Raw genomic sequence first — 21,456 nt, 5'->3', positions numbered from 1 at the left:
CCCTCCATGTTTATATGTTAGTGCTGGGCAAGCCCCTCCATGTTTATGCATTAGTGCTGGGCAAGCCCCTCCATGTTTATATGTTAGTGCAGGGCAAGCCCCTCCATGTTTATATGTTAGTGCTGGGCAAGCCCCTCCATGTTTATATGTTAGTGCAAGGCAAGCCCCTCCATGTTTATATGTTAGTGCTGGGCAAGCCCCTCCATGTTTATACATTAGTGCAGGGCAAGCCCCTCCATGTTTATATGTTAGTGCTGGGCAAGCCCCTCCATGTTTATATGTTAGTGCTGGGCAAGCCCCTCCATGTTTATATGTTAGTGCTGGGCAAGCCCCTCCATGTTTATATGTTAGTGCTGGGCAAGCCCCTCCATGTTTATATGTTAGTGCTGGGCAAGCCCCTCCATGTTCATGCAATTCCTGCTGTCTGCATCTATAATGAACTACACATTTCATTTGCCTACAGTCCAGAAGGAAATGAAGTTAAGTGGGCCATTTAGTAATGTGTAATGTGAATGAGCCAATTTGAAATTGTAGAAGAGACGTCAGCATATGTTTGACAGAATGAGTATTTCATTGGTTGAGTGTAAAGATTTTATTTCTTTTTCAGGTTTAAGTTATGGCTACGGTGAACTGAGGACTTAACTGGTCTTAACCAGCATCATATTTGACTGTGGTAAAGACTCAAAACAATAGCTTATAGTGGATGTTAGTCAGTTTAGTAGCATCCGGGTGGCGTGGTGGTCAACAACATGGGGATCGCTGGTTCGAATTCCTGTGTTACCTCCGGCTTGGTCGGGTGTCCCTGCGGACACAATTGGCCATGTCTGCGGGTGGGAAGCCGGATGTGGGTATGTGTCCTGGTTGCTGCAGTAGCGCCTCCTCTGGTCGGTCGGGGTGCATGTTTGGGGAGGGGGAACTGGGGGGAATAGCGTGATCCTCTCACGTGCTACATCCCCCTGGTGAAACTCCTCACTGTCAGGTGAAAAGAAGCGACTGGTGACTCCATATGTATGGGAGGAGGCATGTGCTAGTCTGCAGCCCTCCCCGGATCAGCAGAGGGGGTGGAGCAGCGACCGGGATGGCTCCGAAGGGTGGGGTTAATTGGCCGGGTGCAATTAGGGAGAAAAAGGGAGAAAAAAAATGTTAGTCAGGTTAATTGTGACAAATGTTATTAACCAACATTAATTTAGGTGCATTATGGGCCGGGATGGAGCGGTGTCAGAGAGAGGACGAACGCTGGCACGCCCAACTTTCAAAAAAGCCACTCTTCCCTCCTCGCAAATTCAGGCTGCTCCATTCCGCTCACATACCCTAGTGGCATCTGACCACAGGCTGCAAGGCAGTGAGTCTCCAGACACTCCATGATTTGTTTTTCTCCATGCTTCTGCTCCTTTATGAGGGCTCAGGCAGGAAACTAACAGGAAACAAGTTAAAGTGGGTGTTTCAAACTAATGATGTTGTTTGCAAAGTCCAGATTATAACATATTATAACACCATAACATGGCGGCGCCAAATCCCGTTTGCGGCAGCCTCGCCCAGTACCGGCCATGCAGTGTCTTTGCCCGCGTCTGGGTTTGTGTCGTCATCTGACGGCTGGGAGAGCTGGCGCTGGATCTGTTGGGGGAGCTTGGTCTGCTGCATCCTGTGGGCCGGGGACCATGGCCCTGCCCAAAGAGGAAACTGAGGGCGGACTGACAGGACGCGGAAGCGGGGAAGGCGAAGCTAACTGCTAGCTCATGCAGACCGCTAGTTCTGATAACACCGAGGGCGGTGGCGGCAGCCTCGCCTGGCATTCACTGTATTTTTGGCGTCATGGTGGTGGTGGTGAGTGCGAGGTGGCATGTGGAAGGTGGCTGGCTGGGAGAGCTGGCGTTGGATCTGCTGGTGGAGCCTGGTCTGCTGTGTCCGGTGGGTCCAGGGACCAGGGCCCTGCCCTGCTTGGATGTGTGTGTTTTTTGTGTTGCACTGCTGTGAGCTGGGAGAAATTAAGTTTTGTTTCTTTTTGTATGCAAGTACGTGTAAGAAATGACAATAAATTATCCCTGATTCCTGATTATATGTGTTCCCACAACATGGATTGTAAACACATGCACACGTGTCACGCACACTCAAAAAACACGCAAAAGTGTGAAGCTTATATTTGGTGTGGGTGCAAGGCGTGTTGGTTTGGCATCTCAGAATAGCCCACTAAGTGTTGAAAGTGGCTCATTGATGAAGAGGGTCACAGGAGGCCAACACTGCATCTTCATCCGACAGTCTGCCACACCGCTGCCCAAAGAGCGACTGCACAATGGACAGCTGGTGCAGGATCCTTCCTGTACTGGAGATTACCAATGTGAGCTTCTTGAAAGGGGAATTCTGGACTATTGGTTCTGTAGTGATTAATATTCCTGATATCTGAACCCACAACTTTGCTAATTTGTTATACTCAACAGTATACTGCCTGATTTCTTTGCCTTTAAATTAAAGGTCAATTTGTACTTTCAGTTTTTGTGGTAAAATTGTGCGAGCAGATCATAATGTAATGTTTTTAGAGTGATAACACCCTGCACGGTCCCAAGTGAGCTGTGTGTGTGGTGGAAATGTGAGACCTTGCGTCTGCAGACAGAAGCCCAAATATATGTGCATGATACAGGATCATACATGCGGTACATTAAGAAAAGGTCTGCAAACATTTTGTCTTGTATAGATGTCATTCTTGAAATAGGTTTTATGAGAGGTACACGTTGTTAAGTTGTGCATTTCTTCGGCAGGATATGTCAGCCTGTGGATCAGTGGCACAACTTGCTAAGGGCTACGAACTGGATCCTATCGCCAAGTACGGCACCTTGGATGTGGTGTTTGACTATGACTCAGAGGACCAGTATCTGGCGGTGACTGTCACAGCTGTAACAGACCTCCCTCCCCTCAAGCGCACGGGCAACATGTCTTGGCAGGTTCACCTGGTGCTACTACCCACAAAAAAGCAGAGGGCAAAGACCTGCATTCAGAAAGGCCCGTTCCCCATCTTCACAGAGACCTTCCGCTTCAGTCATGTGGAGTCAGAGATGATTGGCAATTACGCCATACGATTCCGCCTGTATAACATGTGGCGGATGAAGAAAGAGAAGGTGCTGGGAGAAAAGGTGTTCTACCTCACCAAGCTCAACCTTCAAGGCAAAATGTCTGTACCAGTCATCCTGGACCCTTGCTGTGTTCTGCCGGTAAGTTTGGTTCATAGTAGGGGTGAGCCTGCAGGAATTTCAGAATGCTGGATAGATCCTTTTACAGCTGACGTCATCAAAATATGCATGTGCAGTCGTCCGGGTGGCATGGTGGTTTATTCTGTTGCCGACCACCCCGGGGATCGCCGGTTCAAATCCCCGTGTTGCCTCCGGCTTGGTCGGGCGTCCCTACAGACACAATTGGCTGTGTCTGTGGATGGGAAACCGGATGTGGGTATGTGTCCTGGTCGCTGCACTAGCGCCTCCTCTGGTCAGTCGGGGCACCTGTTTGGGGGGGAGGGGGAACTGGGGGAAATAGCGTGATCCTCCCACGTGCTACGTCCCCCTGGTGAAACTCCTCACTGTCAGGTGAAAAGAAGTGTCTGATGACTCCACATGTATCAGAGGAGGCATGTGGTAGTCTGCAGCCCTCCCAGGACCAGCAGAGGGGGTGGAGCAGAGACTGGGACGGCTCGGAAGAGTGGGGTAATTGGTCGTGTACAATTAGGGAGAAAAAGGGGGGGGGTATGCATGTGCATGTTGGCAACGGAAGTGGGGTTTTGCCCCAGCCATGCAGACGAGTTATCAAGCTGTAAACAGGGAATTAAAGCCGTTACGGGCATCAAAATGTTGGGTTGTTGCATGTTCGGTTGTCAAAATCGATATTCCAACAGCGGACTCAAGTTCTGCAGAATCTCGACAGGATCATGACCGGTTGAGAGCAACCAGTGGTGTCCATGGCTGCAAGCTTCTAAACGTTTTGACCACCGCTGGACTGAAGACACGATCATAAGGCTCGTGTTTGTAGCACCCATTTGATATCAAGTTGTCTATTAACACTTGATTTCTCTGGAAGCCTGGTTTATTTAAATCTAAGATGTAGGCTAGTAGTCCCTGTTAGGACAGTGTTCTAGTCTGTTAATTACACCCAGGCCTCATGCATTGTGGTCTTGTGTCCTTGTCTGGCTAGGGAGGATTTCTGATTTCAAGGCACAAAACTGAGTCTGTGTCATGGTATCTGATGTTCTGTACATCAGAATCAGAACCAGAACCATGTTTACTGGCCATGTGGGTTTGCACTACATGGAATGTGACTCTGGTTTCGTGGCTCTCTCAGTGTACATAGAATAACAACACTACAACACAACAATCTTCACCTATATACACAAGGACTGGCTTATACAGGTGAAATAAGAGATGATAAAGTGCAATGGTGCAGAGAACATACATGACCACAGATAATGTAGTCATTATATATATATATATATATATATATATATATATATATATATATATATATATATATATATGGCCACTGAATATTGGGCCACTTGCTAATGTTGGCTAGCTACTCACTAATAGCACATGGATCTTGAAGCCAGTCACCATTTGTCAGTCATTTGTTTAGGCACCATTCATGATCTTTGGTGGTGGTTAATGCCCCTGCATAGCTTGACAATCTATTGCACTCCGCCATACTTCCGTCGCCAAACTGCATGCGCACACTCACGTACATCATCATCATCACAGACTGTAAAAGGGTCTATGTGCTGATAGTTGGTCTTTCATTGTGCTTCTTCAAATGACTTGTCATTTTTTTTAATGAACGTCTTCTTCTTTTTTTGTCCTTATTCCCTACTGTAAAGATTGTAATAAGTACTAAAGAATTAAATAGTCACTTTCATTCATCACAATGAATTTGGGAAACTTGTTATATGGACAAAATTTGCAGCGGGATGATGAATTGTTTAGAAGCTGCATTCTTTTCAGTGAATATTTTTGTGAATTTTACCCAAATCTGCAGGGTGGGGAATCCCTGGTCAGCCTCTCAGAGATGTCATGTAGTGAAAGCGCCTCATCATTCCAGTCAGTCAGTCAGAGTTCCACACCTGAGATCCTCGTGGGCCTATTGTACAATGCCACAATAGGAAGTCTCTCTGTGGAGGTTATCAAGGGCAGCCATTTCAAAAACCTGGCTTCCAACAAGCCGCCTAGTAAGTACCTTTTGTCCTTATATGAGTTGTCTAAAGTATGACGATGCTCAGTGTGGAAAAAAAGACAACTTTATGGTGACCACTGGTCTAACTACAATGTACTAATGGTAGTACCGCATTTTATATATATATATATATATATATATACATATATATATATACATATATATATATACATATATATATATATATATATAATCCCCCTCTCACCCTTTTTCGATTGGTGTGCGTCTTCCTCAAGCTTGGGTCCTCTACCAGAGGCCTGGGAGTTTGAGGGTTCTGTGCAGTATCTTAGCTGTTCCTAGGACCAGACTCTTCTGGACAGAGACCTCAGATGTTGTTCCTGGAATCTCCTGGAGCTACTCTCCCAGTTTGGGGGTCACAGCCCATAGTGCTTCTATTACCACTGGGACTACTGTGGATTACACCACCCACATCTGATCTAGATCGTCCCACAGCCCTTGGTATTTCTCTAGCTTCTCATGCTCTTTCTTCCTGATGTTGCCATTGCTTGAGATTGCTACATCGATCACTACTGCTGTCTTCTGTTCCTTGTTGACCACCACAATGTCTGGTTGGTTAGCCGGCACCCGCTTGTCAGTCTGGAACTTGAAGTCCCACAAGTTCTTAGTTCTGCCATTCTCAACCACCTTTGGCGGTGTCTCCCATTTGGACTCGGAGACTTCCAGTCTGGTGATGGTAGATCCCATTGAGGGGCTTGATCTTCCATGATACTCCCTCTTCTTCTTCCTCCGCAATCTCTGTCTTCTGTTCTCTGAGGTACTCACTCAGCAGTTCATCCTGGGGGGGCCTCTTTCTGATGTATTCATGGATGTTCCTTGTTTAATGTAATACACGTGTGAATAGGTTAATCGTTGTAAATCACATTTCGGTGGCCTTACGCATACGAAATAGGTAGGGATTGTACAGAAAACGGCTTATGCTCTACTGTAACAGGTGTCTGAAATTCAGATTTGACCAGAAATGTAAAGCGCTTTGAGTGGCTGTTGCAGCTAGAAAAGCAGTACATAAAATGCAGCTTGATTGATTGATTGATTGTTTCATCCCGGATAGTGGCCCTGACACTCTCTAACCCTCGGCCTCCATCTTTTTGCTTATCGTACTCTCAGGCTGTTGGACTTCGGGTGGAACCCTCCGTGCATTGTAAGGAGTTTCTGTGTCCTGATATCTCTGGCTTTTACCTCCTCCATGGGCCAGCTTATTATTCCAGCCGGGTATCTGATGACTGGTAGGGCACATATGTTGATGGCTTGGATCTTATTCTTCCTGTTGAGCTGTCTCCTCAGAACCTGCTTCACTCTCTGGCTGTAGCTGACATCCTTGCTGCCTCCTCATGGTTTCAATTTGCCTGTGGAATACCCAGGTACTTGTAACTGTCCTATATGTCTGTTATCCTGCTGTCTGGTAATTCAACCCCTTCAGTACTCACCACCTTTCCTCTTTTTGCCACCATTTGACCACACTTGTCCAGTCTGAATGACATCCTGATGTCATCACTGTAGATCCTTGTTAGGTCGATCAACAAGTGAATGTCTCACTCATTCCTGGCATACAGCTTGATGTCATCCATGTATAGGAGATGGCTGTTGGCAACTCCACTTCTGAACCTGTATCCATGTCCACTCTTTATGATGACCTGACTGAGGGGGTTCAGGCCTATGCAGATCAGTAGCAGGGATAGTGCATCACCTTGGTATATGCCACATTTGATGGTTACCTGTGTCATTGTCATCACATTTGCCTCTAGTGTTGTTTTCCACTGCTGTTAGAAATAGGGCCCCCCAGGACGAACTGCTGAGTGAGTACTACCTCAAGCAACAGAAGACAGTAGGGAGGAAGGAGCGCAGGATGTCTCTTGATGCATGCTCATAATCCAGGTAAGAAAATCAATACAGTTGAATCAGTTCATCTGGACACAATGTTTATTGACAGATACATTTCAGCACTCCTCTAAGTGACCTCTTCAGTCTCAACTGACTGCAGGTGTCCCACCCTAATAAACAATACAGTGGCATAACGACCCAAACCAACAATCAGTTTCATATGCAAATATGGGCGTGAACATTAACTAGAGTTACAATGGCCACGTGTACTATTTACAGAGGATTTGGGAATGTTTGCAATCATAAACCCCAAAACACACTGCGACAGAAGTTGGTCCACCCCAAGGATTTGGTCCCCCGGCACAAACAGAGCAATATAGTGTACACTGTGACTTGTACATTGGGGAAACTAAACAGATGCTGGCCAAGAGGATGGCACAACACAGGAGAGCTAACACGTCAGGCCAGGACTGCACAGTCTACACCATCTACACAGTCTACACCATTACATAGTCTACACCATCTACAGGCCAGTGGCCACTCTTTCAAGGATGAGGATGTGTACATCCTTGATAGGCAGGAACGCTGGTTTGAACGGGGAGTCAAAGAGGCCATCTATGTGAAGAGGGAATGACCATCCCTGAAGTGGGGGGGGGGCTAAGAGTACACCTGTCGCCATCTTACAATTCTGTGATTGCAAACGTTCCCAAATCCTCTGTGAATAGTACACATGGCCATTGTAACTCTAGTTAATGGTCACGCCCATATTTGCATGTGAAACTAATCATTGGTTTCAGTTGTTATGCCACTCTATTGTTTATAAGGGTGGGATTCCTGCAGTCAGTCAAGACTGAAGAGGTCACTTAGATGATGATGAAATGTTTCTGTCAATAAACGTGTCCAGATTTGCCCACTGGGGACCGGGGTTCGCGCCCCGGTCTCATCAGATCCGACTATGGCCAGCCTCGATGAAGCAGCAATAATTGGAAGCGCTGTGTTCGGGGGGGGGGGGCGGAGTCGGCTTGTGTTCGTCACATGAATGCGTCTCTGGGTGTGTGGGGAAAAAGCAGTGGTTCGGCCTGGATTTACCTTGTCACGAAAGTGGCGAGGTGTCTCCTTCGAGACTGCCGGCCGGAGAGATGCAGTTGGCGAACGCATGCAGTATGAGGGTGGTGTTTGAACTACAATCGGGATCGACTGGCCACTAAATTGGGAGAAAAATCAGAAATAAATAAACGTGTCCAGATGAACTGATTCAACTTTCTTTGAAGAAGAGGAGGAGGTATCATGGAAGAATAAGTCCCTCCATGGGATGTACAGATAGAAGACATGGCTGATATCGAGAAATCCTACCAGTGGGTAGAAGATGCTGGAATGAAGGACAGCACAGAGGCTCTGATCATCACAGCACAAGAACAGGCACTCGGCAGCAGATTGTTTGAGGCAGGGGTCTACCGCACCAGACAAGACCTAAGATGCAGGCTCTGCAAAGACGCCCCTGAGACAGTCCGGCACTTAGGAACAGGGTGTAAAATGCTAGCTGGGAAGGCGTACACTGAAAGGCATAACAAGTGGCTGAGATAGTGTTCTGGAACATCTGTACTGAATACAGACTGGAAGTCCCCGAGTCCAAATGGGAAACACTGCCAAAGGTGGTTGAGAATGGTAGAGCTAAGATCCTGTGGGACTTCAAGTTCCAGACTGACAAGCAGGTGCTGGCTAACCAACCAGACATTGTGGTGGTCAACAAGGAACAGAAGACAGCATTAGAGATCGATGTAGCAATCCTGAGCGACGGCAACATCAGGAAGAAAGAGCATGAGAAGATAGAGAAACACCAAGGGCTGAGGGAAGATCTAGATCGGATGTATAAAGTGAAATCCATAGTCGTCCCAGTGGTAATAGGACCACTATGGGCTGTGACCCCCAAATTGGGAGAGTGGCTTCAGCAGATCCCAGGATTAACATCTGAGGTCTCTGTCCAGAAGAGTGTGGTCCTAGGAACAGCTAAGACACTGCACAGAACCCTCAAACTCCCAGGTAAAGGACCCATGCTTGAGGAAGTCATATATAAATTCATTCATATATATAGTGTGTGTATATAGTATATATATATATATATATATATATATATATATACACTACCGTTCAAAAGTTTGGGATCACCCAAACAATTTTGTGTTTTCCATGAAAAGTCACACTTATTCACCACCATATGTTGTGAAATGAATAGAAAATAGAGTCAAGACATTGACAAGGTTAGAAATAATGATTTGTATTTGAAATAAGATTTTTTTTACATCAAACTTTGCTTTCGTCAAAGAATCCTCCATTTGCAGCAATTACAGCATTGCAGACCTTTGGCATTCTAGCTGTTAATTTGTTGAGGTAATCTGGAGAAATTGCACCCCACGCTTCCAGAAGCAGCTCCCACAAGTTGGATTGGTTGGATGGGCACTTCTTGCGTACCATACGGTCAAGCTGCTCCCACAACAGCTCAATGGGGTTCAGATCTGGTGACTGCGCTGGCCACTCCATTACCGATAGAATACCAGCTGCCTGCTTCTGCTCTAAATAGTTCTTGCACAATTTGGAGGTGTGTTTAGGGTCATTGTCCTGTTGTAGGATGAAATTGGCTCCAATCAAGCGCTGTCCACTGGGTATGGCATGGCGTTGCAAAATGGAGTGATAGCCTTCCTTATTCAGAATCCCTTTTACCCTGTACAAATCTCCCACCTTACCAGCACCAAAGCAACCCCAGACCATCACATTACCTCCACCATGCTTAACAGATGGCGTCAGGCATTCTTCCAGCATCTTTTCATTTGTTCTGCGTCTCACAAACGTTCTTCTTTGTGATCCAAACACCTCAAACTTGGATTCATCCGTCCACAACACTTTTTTCCAGTCTTCCTCTGTCCAATGTCTGTGTTCTTTTGCCCATCTTAATCTTTTTCTTTTATTGGTCAGTCTCAGATATGGCTTTTTCTTTGCCACTCTGCCCTGAAGCCCAGAATCCCGCAGCCGCCTCTTCACTGTAGATGTTGACACTGGTGTTTTGCGGGTACTATTTAATGAAGATGCCAGTTGGGGACCTGTGAGGCGTCTGTTTCTCAAACTAGAGACTCTAATGTACTTATCTTCTTGCTCAGTTGTGCAACGCGGCCTCCCACTTCTTTTTCTACTCTGGTTAGAGCCTGTTTGTGCTGTCCTCTGAAGGGAGTAGTACACACCGGTGTAGGAAATCTTCAATTTCTTAGCAATTTCTCGCATGGAATAGCCTTCATTTCTAAGAACAAGAATAGACTGTCGAGTTTCAGATGAAAGTTCTCTTTTTCTGGCCATTTTGAGCGTTTAATTGACCCCACAAATGTGATGCTCCAGAAACTCAATCTGCTCAAAGAAGTGCCCATCCAACCAATCCAACTTGTGGGAGCTGCTTCTGGAAGCGTGGGGTGCAATTTCTCCAGATTACCTCAACAAATTAACAGCTAGAATGCCAAAGGTCTGCAATGCTGTAATTGCTGCAAATGGAGGATTCTTTGACGAAAGCAAAGTTTGATGTAAAAAAAATCTTATTTCAAATACAAATCATTATTTCTAACCTTGTCAATGTCTTGACTCTATTTTCTATTCATTTCACAACATATGGTGGTGAATAAGTGTGACTTTTCATGGAAAACACAAAATTGTTTGGGTGATCCCAAACTTTTGAACGGTAGTGTATATATATATATATATATATGGGGCACAGTGGTTAGCGCGGTCACCTCACAGCAAGAAGGTCCTGGGTTCGAGCCCCGGGGTAGTCCAACCTTAGTGGGTCATCCCGGGTCGTCGTCTGTGTGGAGTTTGCATGTTCTCCCTGTGTCCTCCGGGTGCTCCGGTTTCCTCCCACAGTCCAAAGACATGTAGGTCAGGTGAATCACTGTACAAAATTGTCCCTAGGTGTGATTGTGTGTGTGTGTGTGTGTGTGTGTGTGTGTGTGTGTGTGTGTGTGTGTGTGTGTGTGTGTGTGTGTGTGTGTGTGTGTGTGTGTGTGTGTCAGCCCTGTGATGGTCTGGCAGCCTGTCCAGGGTGTCTCCCTGGCTCCAGCATCCCCACAACACAACCCAGAGAGCAGGATAAGCGATTAAGATGATGGATGGATGGATATATATATATATATATATATATATATATATATATATCAACACTGATACAGGAAAATAGATTTTAATGCATAGCAGTACAGGCCCGTTTCGTGCGTCTCGCACTCATCAGCCTACTGCTATGTATTAAAATCTTTTTTCCTGTATCCGTGATGATATTCCACTCCTCATTAGTAGAGCACTCAACACCATTGGCGGTTTCGGGAAAAAACACTATCTACATATAGATAGATAGATAGATAGATAGATAGACAGACAGACAGACAGACAGACAGACAGACAGACAGACAGACAGACAGACAGACAGACAGACAGATAGACAGACAGATAGATAGATAGATAGATAGATAGATAGATAGATAGATAGATAGATAGATAGATAGATAGATAGATAGATAGATAGATAGATAGATAGATAGATAGATAGATAGATAGATAGATAGATGTAGGGGAAAAACTAATACATAGCAGAACAGGCTTGTTTCGTTTATCACGTACTGATCAGCTGCCAATGTGGTTAAAATTACATTTATCTCAATACATATATATATATATATATATGTATATATACACACACAGACACACACACACACAGAGACGGGTGACAAATGAAAGGCATCACCAACAGAATATGTCTTGGTAAGATGTTGGGCCACCGTGAGCTGCCAGGGCAGCCTCGGTACGCCTCGGCATAGAGTCTATCAGTTTCTGGAAGTGTATCGGAGGGATGAAGGCCATTCTTCTGAAAGATAAAAGACAGTCCCTCATTGGATGTTTTGAGGATGGTGGTAGAGAGCGCTGTCTAACCCGTTGGTCTAAAATCTCCCATGGCTGTTCAGTTGGGTTGAGGTCTGGCGACTGTGAAGGCCATAGCATGGGATTTACATCACCTTCCTCCTCATCAAACCATGCGGTGACCCCTAGTGCTCTGTGGAAGGGGGCGTTGTCGTCCTGGAAGAGGCCGCTCCCGTCAGGATAGACATGTCTCATCATAGGATGAAGGTGACCCCTCAGAATAACCTGGTATTGATTTGCAGTGGCCCTTCCCTCTAAGAAAGTGGACCCAAACCATGGCAGGAAAATGCCCCCACAGCATAACAGCGCCCCCAGACCCCCTCACTGTAGCGTGGCAAGCGTTCAGGTGCTTCCTGTAATTTGTCACCTCTTATCCAAAGGGACCTACAAGTCGCGTGTGACACTGGGTTGAGCTGGTGGCGAGGCTGGGTCTCGAACCATAACGCTCACCGACACTCACCGCTCCACCCAACTTTACTCAAGTACATATTCACTGTGCAGATTAAGTTTGTCAGTTCACAATACAGATGTGTTTCGATAGGGCGTCCAGGTGGCGTAGTGCTCTATTCCATTGCCTGCCAACATGGGGATCGCCAGTTCGAATCCCCGCGTTACCTCCGGCTTGGTCGAGCATCCCCAGACACAACTGGCCATGTCTGTGGGTGGGAAGCCGGATGTGGGTATGTGTCCTGGTCGCTGCACTAGCGCCTCCTCTGGTCGGCCGGGGCGCTTGTTCAGGGAGGAGGGGGAACTGGGGGGGTAGCGTGATCCTCCCATGTGCTACGTCCCCCTGGTGAAACTCCTCACTGTCAGGTGAAAAGAAGCGGCTGGCGACTCCACATGTATTGGAGGAGGCATGTGGTAGTCTGCAGCCCTCCCTGGATCAGCAGAGGGGGTGGAGCAGTGACCGGGATGGCTCGGAAGACTGGGGTAATTGGCCAAGTACAATTGAGGAGGAAAAAGGTGTGTGTGTGTGGTAAAAAATGTGTTTTGATGAAAAATCCAAAAAGTCAGAGTGAAGGTTATTTGCACCCTTACCTGCCAGTTATATAACTGTTACCATAAAGCATCTATAGGCCACCACCTACAACAAGATGTATTGTTATTGCCATGAGTGCATAGTCTGTCTGCTGTAGAGATCCTACTACATATAAGATTATCCAAAGGAGTTGAATCAAGTGCAACTGGACTTGGTATATACACTACCGTTCAAAAGTTTGGGATCACCCAAACAATTTTGTGTTTTCCATGAAAAGTCACACTTATTCACCACCATATGTTGTGAAATGAATAGAAAATAGAGTCAAGACATTGACAAGGTTAGAAATAATGATTTGTATTTGAAATAAGATTTTTTTTACATCAAACTTTGCTTTCGTCAAAGAATCCTCCATTTGCAGCAATTACAGCATTGCAGACCTTTGGCATTCTAGCTGTTAATTTGTTGAGGTAATCTGGAGAAATTGCACCCCACGCTTCCAGAAGCAGCTCCCACAAGTTGGATTGGTTGGATGGGCACTTCTTTGAGCAGATTGAGTTTCTGGAGCATCACATTTGTGGGGTCAATTAAACGCTCAAAATGGCCAGAAAAAGAGAACTTTCATCTGAAACTCGACAGTCTATTCTTGTTCTTAGAAATGAAGGCTATTCCATGCAAGAAATTGCTAAGAAATTGAAGATTTCCTACACCGGTGTGTACTACTCCCTTCAGAGGACAGCACAAACAGGCTCTAACCAGAGTAGAAAAAGAAGTGGGAGGCCGCGTTGCACAACTGAGCAAGAAGATAAGTACATTAGAGTCTCTAGTTTGAGAAACAGACGCCTCACAGGTCCCCAACTGGCATCTTCATTAAATAGTACCTGTTAGAGCCTGTATGGCATGGCGTTGCAAAATGGAGTGATAGCCTTCCTTATTCAGAATCCCTTTTACCCTGTACAAATCTCCCACCTTACCAGCACCAAAGCAACCCCAGACCATCACATTACCTCCACCATGCTTAACAGATGGCGTCAGGCATTCTTCCAGCATCTTTTCATTTGTTCTGCGTCTCACAAACGTTCTTCTTTGTGATCCAAACACCTCAAACTTGGATTCATCCGTCCACAACACTTTTTTCCAGTCTTCCTCTGTCCAATGTCTGTGTTCTTTTGCCCATCTTAATCTTTTTCTTTTATTGGTCAGTCTCAGATATGGCTTTTTCTTTGCCACTCTGCCCTGAAGCCCAGAATCCCGCAGCCGCCTCTTCACTGTAGATGTTGACACTGGTGTTTTGCGGGTACTATTTAATGAAGATGCCAGTTGGGGACCTGTGAGGCGTCTGTTTCTCAAACTAGAGACTCTAATGTACTTATCTTCTTGCTCAGTTGTGCAACGCGGCCTCCCACTTCTTTTTCTACTCTGGTTAGAGCCTGTTTGTGCTGTCCTCTGAAGGGAGTAGTACACACCGGTGTAGGAAATCTTCAATTTCTTAGCAATTTCTCGCATGGAATAGCCTTCATTTCTAAGAACAAGAATAGACTGTCGAGTTTCAGATGAAAGTTCTCTTTTTCTGGCCATTTTGAGCGTTTAATTGACCCCACAAATGTGATGCTCCAGAAACTCAATCTGCTCAAAGAAGTGCCCATCCAACCAATCCAACTTGTGGGAGCTGCTTCTGGAAGCGTGGGGTGCAATTTCTCCAGATTACCTCAACAAATTAACAGCTAGAATGCCAAAGGTCTGCAATGCTGTAATTGCTGCAAATGGAGGATTCTTTGACGAAAGCAAAGTTTGATGTAAAAAAAATCTTATTTCAAATACAAATCATTATTTCTAACCTTGTCAATGTCTTGACTCTATTTTCTATTCATTTCACAACATATGGTGGTGAATAAGTGTGACTTTTCATGGAAAACACAAAATTGTTTGGGTGATCCCAAACTTTTGAACGGTAGTGTATATATATATATATATATATATATATATATATATATATATATATATATATATATATCGGTATATATGGTATATATATCCAGTTTCACTTGATTCAACTACTTTGGATAACCTTGACCTGGATGAATGAGAACATTCACAGATACATATAAGATTATATTCTTCTGCCCACATAGTGCCTGCTGAAACATGACTGAACCATAGCTATCTTGTAATGCCCCTTTTCCACTGCATGGTACCGACTCGACTCGACTCGACTCGACACGACTCGCCTCGCCTCGCAGAGTGTGGTTTTCCATCACCGTAACAGTCCTCCCTCCCTCAGTGTAGCTGGCCTGCATTGATTTTGGTGCCCGCTCCAGTGTTTTTGGAGCCTCAACAAAGGTGGTACCAGAAAAGTGGTGCGTTACCAAAACGCCGGTACTTTCCCGTAATGGAAAACGGAAAAGTGGAGTGGCGTGGAGCCGCTACCATGTGGTGGAAAGGGGCGTCAGAGTAACAATGCCCAGCTTGTGACTCCAGGCACCAGCAAGTAGTTTGGTTTCTCTCTGCTGCACTATTTGCTGCACTATTTGCTGCACTATTTGCTGCACTATTTGCTGCACTATTTGCTGCACTATTTGCTCAAGTGCCCTCTTTGTTGATGCACTTGTGTAGCTCATTTCATCGTCACCTCTCCATTCATTTCTAGAGATCCAGCAAATTTAAAAAACAAAACAAAAGAAAACCAGCCCCTTGCATAACGTTGGCCGCCGCTGTGAGCCTTTTGAGCCTGTTTCTCTTGTTCTCTGACCTTCTCAGCCCTCATCCACTGACATGTTGCTGCGTTATTTCCCTCACTGCTCCCCGATCCTGCCCTGCGGTCAGACGGCTTGTTCTGTTGCCTAAAGCATTTGATAGGTGGCCAGGTGTATATTATCAGAGGTAAGTCTTCTACAGGCTGAGACGTTGACGTCCTCTCAGTTTCCAGTCCAGCACTGTCTCTGTATCTCTGGTGCACACGCAGAGTTTGGCAACGCATCTTCATGGAGGTGGTGCGTCATGTTGCCCGTGAGGGAACATCTGCCACCGGCCGACATCTGTGATGCCTCTCCACCCTAATGACTCCATGTGTCAGAAGCTCACAACTACGTAGCGTACTCGCTGAACAGAAAAGCCGTGTCACGTTTAACTTCGTTTAATTTCAACAACTTATTCGGCCAAATTCCCAGTTTTGCCTGCTGCTGTTTTTTCCACTTCCTCAGCCGTACCTGTGGTTTACTGACCATTTAACTAAAGGAAGTAAAAACAAAAAGCTTTACTTCAGCTTGAAGTGTTGGTGGTCTAAATTAAAGACATGGATAATTTAAAGAAAAAATAATTCTCATTTTGTAGAGAAAAAGGACGCCCACTTGACCTTTAATTTGATGGGTTGGCTCCTGGCACCCTCATCCATGAAGCGGCTTGTCGGCTGGCTGCCGTGACGACCACGTACTCTGTGTTTGGTTTCGTCTTTCTTCCACCTCTGTTTGCATGCGGTCCTTTGTCTGTCTTGTTGCTGTAACGCCACGCCTCGTGCCGCTGTGTTGATATCTGTATTGTGTAGAAATTGTGAATGTTTTTTTTCCCCACAGTCGTGTCATTGTTGAAAGTGTGCATTCAAAAGCTGGACTTTTTGCACATTCTCAACTTTGATTGCGTGTTGGATATTTCCAACCATGTGCGTTCATGTTGTCAAGAGGAAGGAAGCGTGTGTCTGTGAGCTGAGTGTAACGCTGAGTGTAACTCTGAGTGTAACGCTGTATTTGTCAGCCATGCCTACAGGAAACCCAGACTGAGCACTGACATTTAAATCCGGTCTAGAAACAAGACTCGAGTGTTCCACTCATCAGATCAGTCAAACGCAAAATCCAGATACCAGACTTGTGTGCAGTGCTTCGGCACTACCGACGGCCTCCGGCCCAGTTCTGCAGTGCCTCATGCCCCACCGCTGGAGAGGACATCAGACCTGTGGCGTGTACCTTTTGTGTGAGCAAGAGCAGGGCTACATGTGACTCAGGTGGTGAGCAAGGCACTGGAAATCAACCAGCGTTCAACTAAACACTGCCAGCCTGAGCAGTTTCGTTCTTGTGCTCCAGTCTCAGGACTGATCAGCTGAGGCTGTGCTGTGTACAAAGGTTTCCCACACTCGGAGCGTCCAGGTAGCGTAGCCCTCTATTCCGTTGCCTACCGACACGGGGGTCGGTGGTTCGAATCCCTGTGTTACCTCCAGCTTGCTCAGGTGTCCCTACAGACACAATTGCCTGGGTCTGCGGGTCCCCCCCCCCCCGTCTTTTTCTCCCCAATTGTACTTGGCCAATTACCCCACTCTGCTCCACCCCCCCTGCTGATCCGGGGAGGGCTGTAGACTACCACATGCCTCCTCCCATACATGTGGAGTCACCAGCCGCTTCTTTTCACCTGACAGTGAGGAGTTTCCCCATGGGGACGTAGCGCATGGGAGGATCATGCTACCCCCCCCAGTTCCCCCTCCTCCCTGAAGAGGCGCCCCGACCGACCAGAGGAGGCGCTAGTGCAGCGACCAGGACACACACCACTGATCTCAAAAAAAAGACTGGATCGAGCAACTCGCGATATGAAGTGAAGCCGGCATGGGCCACTTGGCGGCCATCTTAGGTAGACCAAGAAGCCATCAAGTCGCATTAGAGTTGCCAGCTAAAATGTTGAGTTGCGGAGCATACCAGCGCTCCAACCGCACAGGGTTGAAACAACGTGGCAGTTCAGATAATCTAACATGTCACAAGTAAGTACCCTTTTTTATTGGAGTCTTGCATTTAAGATGCCATAGCAACTGCTGTTTTAAGATGCCTTGATTTGTCAATATGTTGTCCCCGAGCTGGCTCCTCAGACGAGCGCGTGACAGAAGGACACAGAGCGTGCCGCTCGCGAGGGAGGGAGCGGTGCGTCCTGGCCTCATCAGGCCGTGGCTCGCCATCGCTGCAACATGCTAGCTCGCTATCTAAGAAAATGACAGTATGCTAGGCCCTAGTATACTGTAAGTAGCCTAGTAACTAGGCTACTTTATGATCACCTATATGTGCAAGCAAGACTATTACACTCTCCAAGGAGTCTGTTGTGTGTAAACAGCAGAGTCTCATATTGTCATGTTCTGCATCATGATCTGACATTTACATCTAGAAGTTGTGTCAGCTGTTTCTGCAGCTTCTTGCCAGCTAGCTCTGCAGTGCATCCTTTGCCAAGATGATGCAGTCGTATCTTGCAATAATTACAAGATTACTGTTATAAGATTAAAAACATGATTATCCCTGACAGCAGCAGTGGTGCCCCCAGAAATGTTTCATAGGGGTGCCCAAATGGGGCCACTGAAAATCTTGGGGTGGCACACCAAAACCAAAAGCCATGGCTGAATTGCAGGAATTCTGTTATGCTGCTGTAGTATACTGAAATGGCTGGTTGAAAACTCTCAATATGAGAGTTAAGGAATCATTATGAAATACGTTGCTTCCTTATTTATTTATTTTTACAGTTAATGTTACTAAATATCTGATGTGCATAGACTAATACTGGTACAGTTAACATTCTGAGTTCCACACCAATTCTGTTTTCATGTGTTATGTGTCTGTATATATTGTAACGTGTTAGACGATTCATTGTTATGTTGGATATGTCCAAAAATGAACAATGAAAATATCAGGTAGAAGCATATTCTGCATATGCGACTCGTGGCTGGGGGGGCCAGCGGGGGGGCCAGGGATAGTATCAGGGTGGCCGTGGCCACCCCTTGAGGGCGCCACTGGACAGCAGTGTCGAACATGTGAGGAGCCGGCTCGGGGATTTTTTTTGACAAATCAAGGCCTCTTAAATCAGCAGTTGCTATGGCATCTTGAATGCAAGAGTCCAATAAAAAAGGGTGCTTACTTGTGACATGTTATATTATCTGAATTGCCACTTTTTTTCGACCCTGTGCGGTTAGAGCACTGGTATGCTCCGCAATTCTGATGCAGTTTGATCGTTTCTTGGTCTACCTAAGATGGCGCCGATCAAGTTCAATTGGCCTTCATAAAGTGGGGGCACGGAATTATGGGCTGCACGATCCAGTCTTTCTTTTTTAGGTCAGTGACACATACCCACATCCGGCTTCCCACCCGCAGACACGGCCAATTGTGTTTGCAGGGACGCCCGACCAAGGCGGAGGTAACACGGGGATTCGAACCGGTGATCCCCGTGTTGGTAGGCAACGGAGTACACCGCTACGCCACCCGGATGCTCGCAATTATTGTTTGTTGATCGACTGCAATAGTATTTCCACATGTGCAGTTTGAACATAGTATATTACAGGCCCAAGGAAATGCCTCTGTATTTTTGCAGCAACAGTGAGAGGAAGTAGACATACGTTCTTACCCTTTGCGTATTAAACTTTAGGAAAATCAGGATTATACTGTGTAAGACCTTCACCTCGTGCCTTCCGTCCTCTCAGTAGGTGTGAAGACATGGTGGAAGGGTAAACATCTGTCATGAATTTACTATTTGCCGTGTTGTTTTACCCCAAATTCTGCAGTTTGTCTGGGTCCGTAAAATAAACGGCCCTCAATCCTGGAAAATAACGAGGCCATGCGACCCTTTATGAACACTCGGCTCAGCTACGCCGCCCCCCAATACTTCTGTGTATCGCAAAATATTGTGTAAAAGTAGACAGGCTTGTTCCTGCACACCGAGAGACCCGGCCGTGGGACAGGCTGCAGAGGACAGGGATGGGTTAGTGTTAGTCAGGCTCCTGAGGTAAGTAGACGAGCACTACGTCACGTTTCTTGTTCTTACAGGCCTTTATCCCTAACGTTCAAGTAAACACAGTTGTGCACTGACTTTAGACTCTTACCTCTGCCTAATATGGACATGGGTTACTGCTACACAACCACAACTAGCCGTTTTTGCACTGTCTGCCGGTTTATGATAAATTCATTACTTACTAATCGTCCCCCTAAAATGATTATTGTATTTGCAGTTTTGCCAGGGGAACTGTGTTGTGTGGTCTTGACAGGAATTAAATGTACATCTTGCTCAGTCTCGCACACTTTGTGGGACATGTAGCGTGTTGCTGGTGAGGAACCCACCGAAGTAACTGTCCTGATGCATGCTCAGTAATCCGGCTGAAAAATCACAGCAAGTTGACTTGACTTCATCTGGACACAACGTTTACTGAGAGAGAGGGAAACCTTTCATCACTCATCTAAGGGCCCAGACTCACCAAACCCACTAGCGGCGACCAAGGCCGCCTGCCGTCTGGGCCAAAAGTAGCACTTGAACCGACGGCCAACTAGCATGTACGTTCTGCACTGAACAGCCAAATCAGAGTGCTCTTTCTCACCGGCGGGCTCCGCCCATTCAACATGCTGAATCAGCCGAAAGCTGCCGCCAGGGGTCCAACTAGTGCCGACGGTGCAGGACACACTGCAAGAACTAGGGTCACAGACGCTCACCCACGGCCCGACATTGGGTCGGCCTGGAGTGCCAGGGCCCGAAGTGATGTCCACCTGACAGCGCTGTGATTACAAACCTGCTCCAGTCCTCTGTGAACAGAGCACGGCACCGGGGCACGTCCAGTTAATGGTCATGGTGATTTGCATAGGAAACCGATCGTTGTTTTCGGTCGTTACGCCACTGGATTGTTTGTAAGGGTGGGGACACCTGCAGCCAGTTGAGACTGAAGAGGTCGCTGTCGTGGCAGTTATTTAATTCAACTCTGACATTGGATGAGGAGCGAGACAAAAATCTCTTGCAGTATCGTCACACTTTAATATGTTCATGAACATGACGCAAAAGCCCAGATTCTTGAATGTGCACTGATCAGTACAGTACAGTCCCCCCCCCCTTTTTCTCCCCAACTGGATCCGGCTAATTACCCCACTCTTCCGGGCCGTCCTGGTCGCCACTCCACCCCGCCTCCCGCGCCGAATCCGGGGAGGGCCACAGACCACCAAATGGCTCTTCCAACACATGGCGTTGCCAGCTGTGTCTTTTCGCCTGACGGTCAGGAGTTTCACCAGGGGGACGTAGCGCGTGGAAGGATCACGCTATTCTCCCCAGTTCCCCCTCCCCCCTGAATAGGCTCCCACCCCTGCACCCAATGGCAGGCTTACACCTATAGCCTACTTCCTGTGAGTCAAACTAGTTTGTGTTCAACTGAGCGTTAGAATGGGCGAAACGAGTGTCCTTAGCAACGTTGAACACGATAGTTGGTACTAGGCGAGCCAGTTCTAGCATCACCCAAATGGCTGCCATCCTGGGTGGTGGTTAAATTTCCAGTGATGGGCAATTCTATGGGCAAAAACAGCTTGTGGATCAGAGAGGTCAAAGGAAAATGGCGAGAATTGTTCGCCAAGGGAACGTAGCACGGGGAAGGATCACACTACCTCCCCCCCAGTTCCCCCTCTCCCCCCAAACAGGCACCCCGACCGACCGACTGATCGACCAGAGGAGGCACTAGTGCAGCACCCAGGACATTTACCCACATCCGGTTTCCCACCTGCAGACAC

At 46.7% G+C, this 21,456-nt stretch overlaps 1 protein-coding gene across 1 annotated transcript in view; it reads left to right on the top strand.

The window, feature by feature from the left end:
* Window positions 1-21,456, top strand: part of syt14a (synaptotagmin XIVa) — a 53,907-nt gene that overhangs the window by 31,330 nt on the left and 1,121 nt on the right. Inside the window, exons 5-8 of the mRNA XM_056295469.1 lie at window positions 2,754-3,203; window positions 5,008-5,210; window positions 9,553-9,557; window positions 15,791-15,847. Coding sequence (XP_056151444.1) covers window positions 2,754-3,203; window positions 5,008-5,210; window positions 9,553-9,557; window positions 15,791-15,847 — 715 coding nt within the window. The remainder of the gene's footprint in view (window positions 1-2,753; window positions 3,204-5,007; window positions 5,211-9,552; window positions 9,558-15,790; window positions 15,848-21,456) is intronic.

The sequence above is a fragment of the Lampris incognitus genome, chromosome 16 (genome assembly GCF_029633865.1).
Source record: "Lampris incognitus isolate fLamInc1 chromosome 16, fLamInc1.hap2, whole genome shotgun sequence".
Taxonomy (NCBI): Eukaryota; Metazoa; Chordata; class Actinopteri; order Lampriformes; family Lampridae; genus Lampris; species Lampris incognitus.
This window is presented reverse-complemented; position numbering and strand designations above follow the sequence as displayed.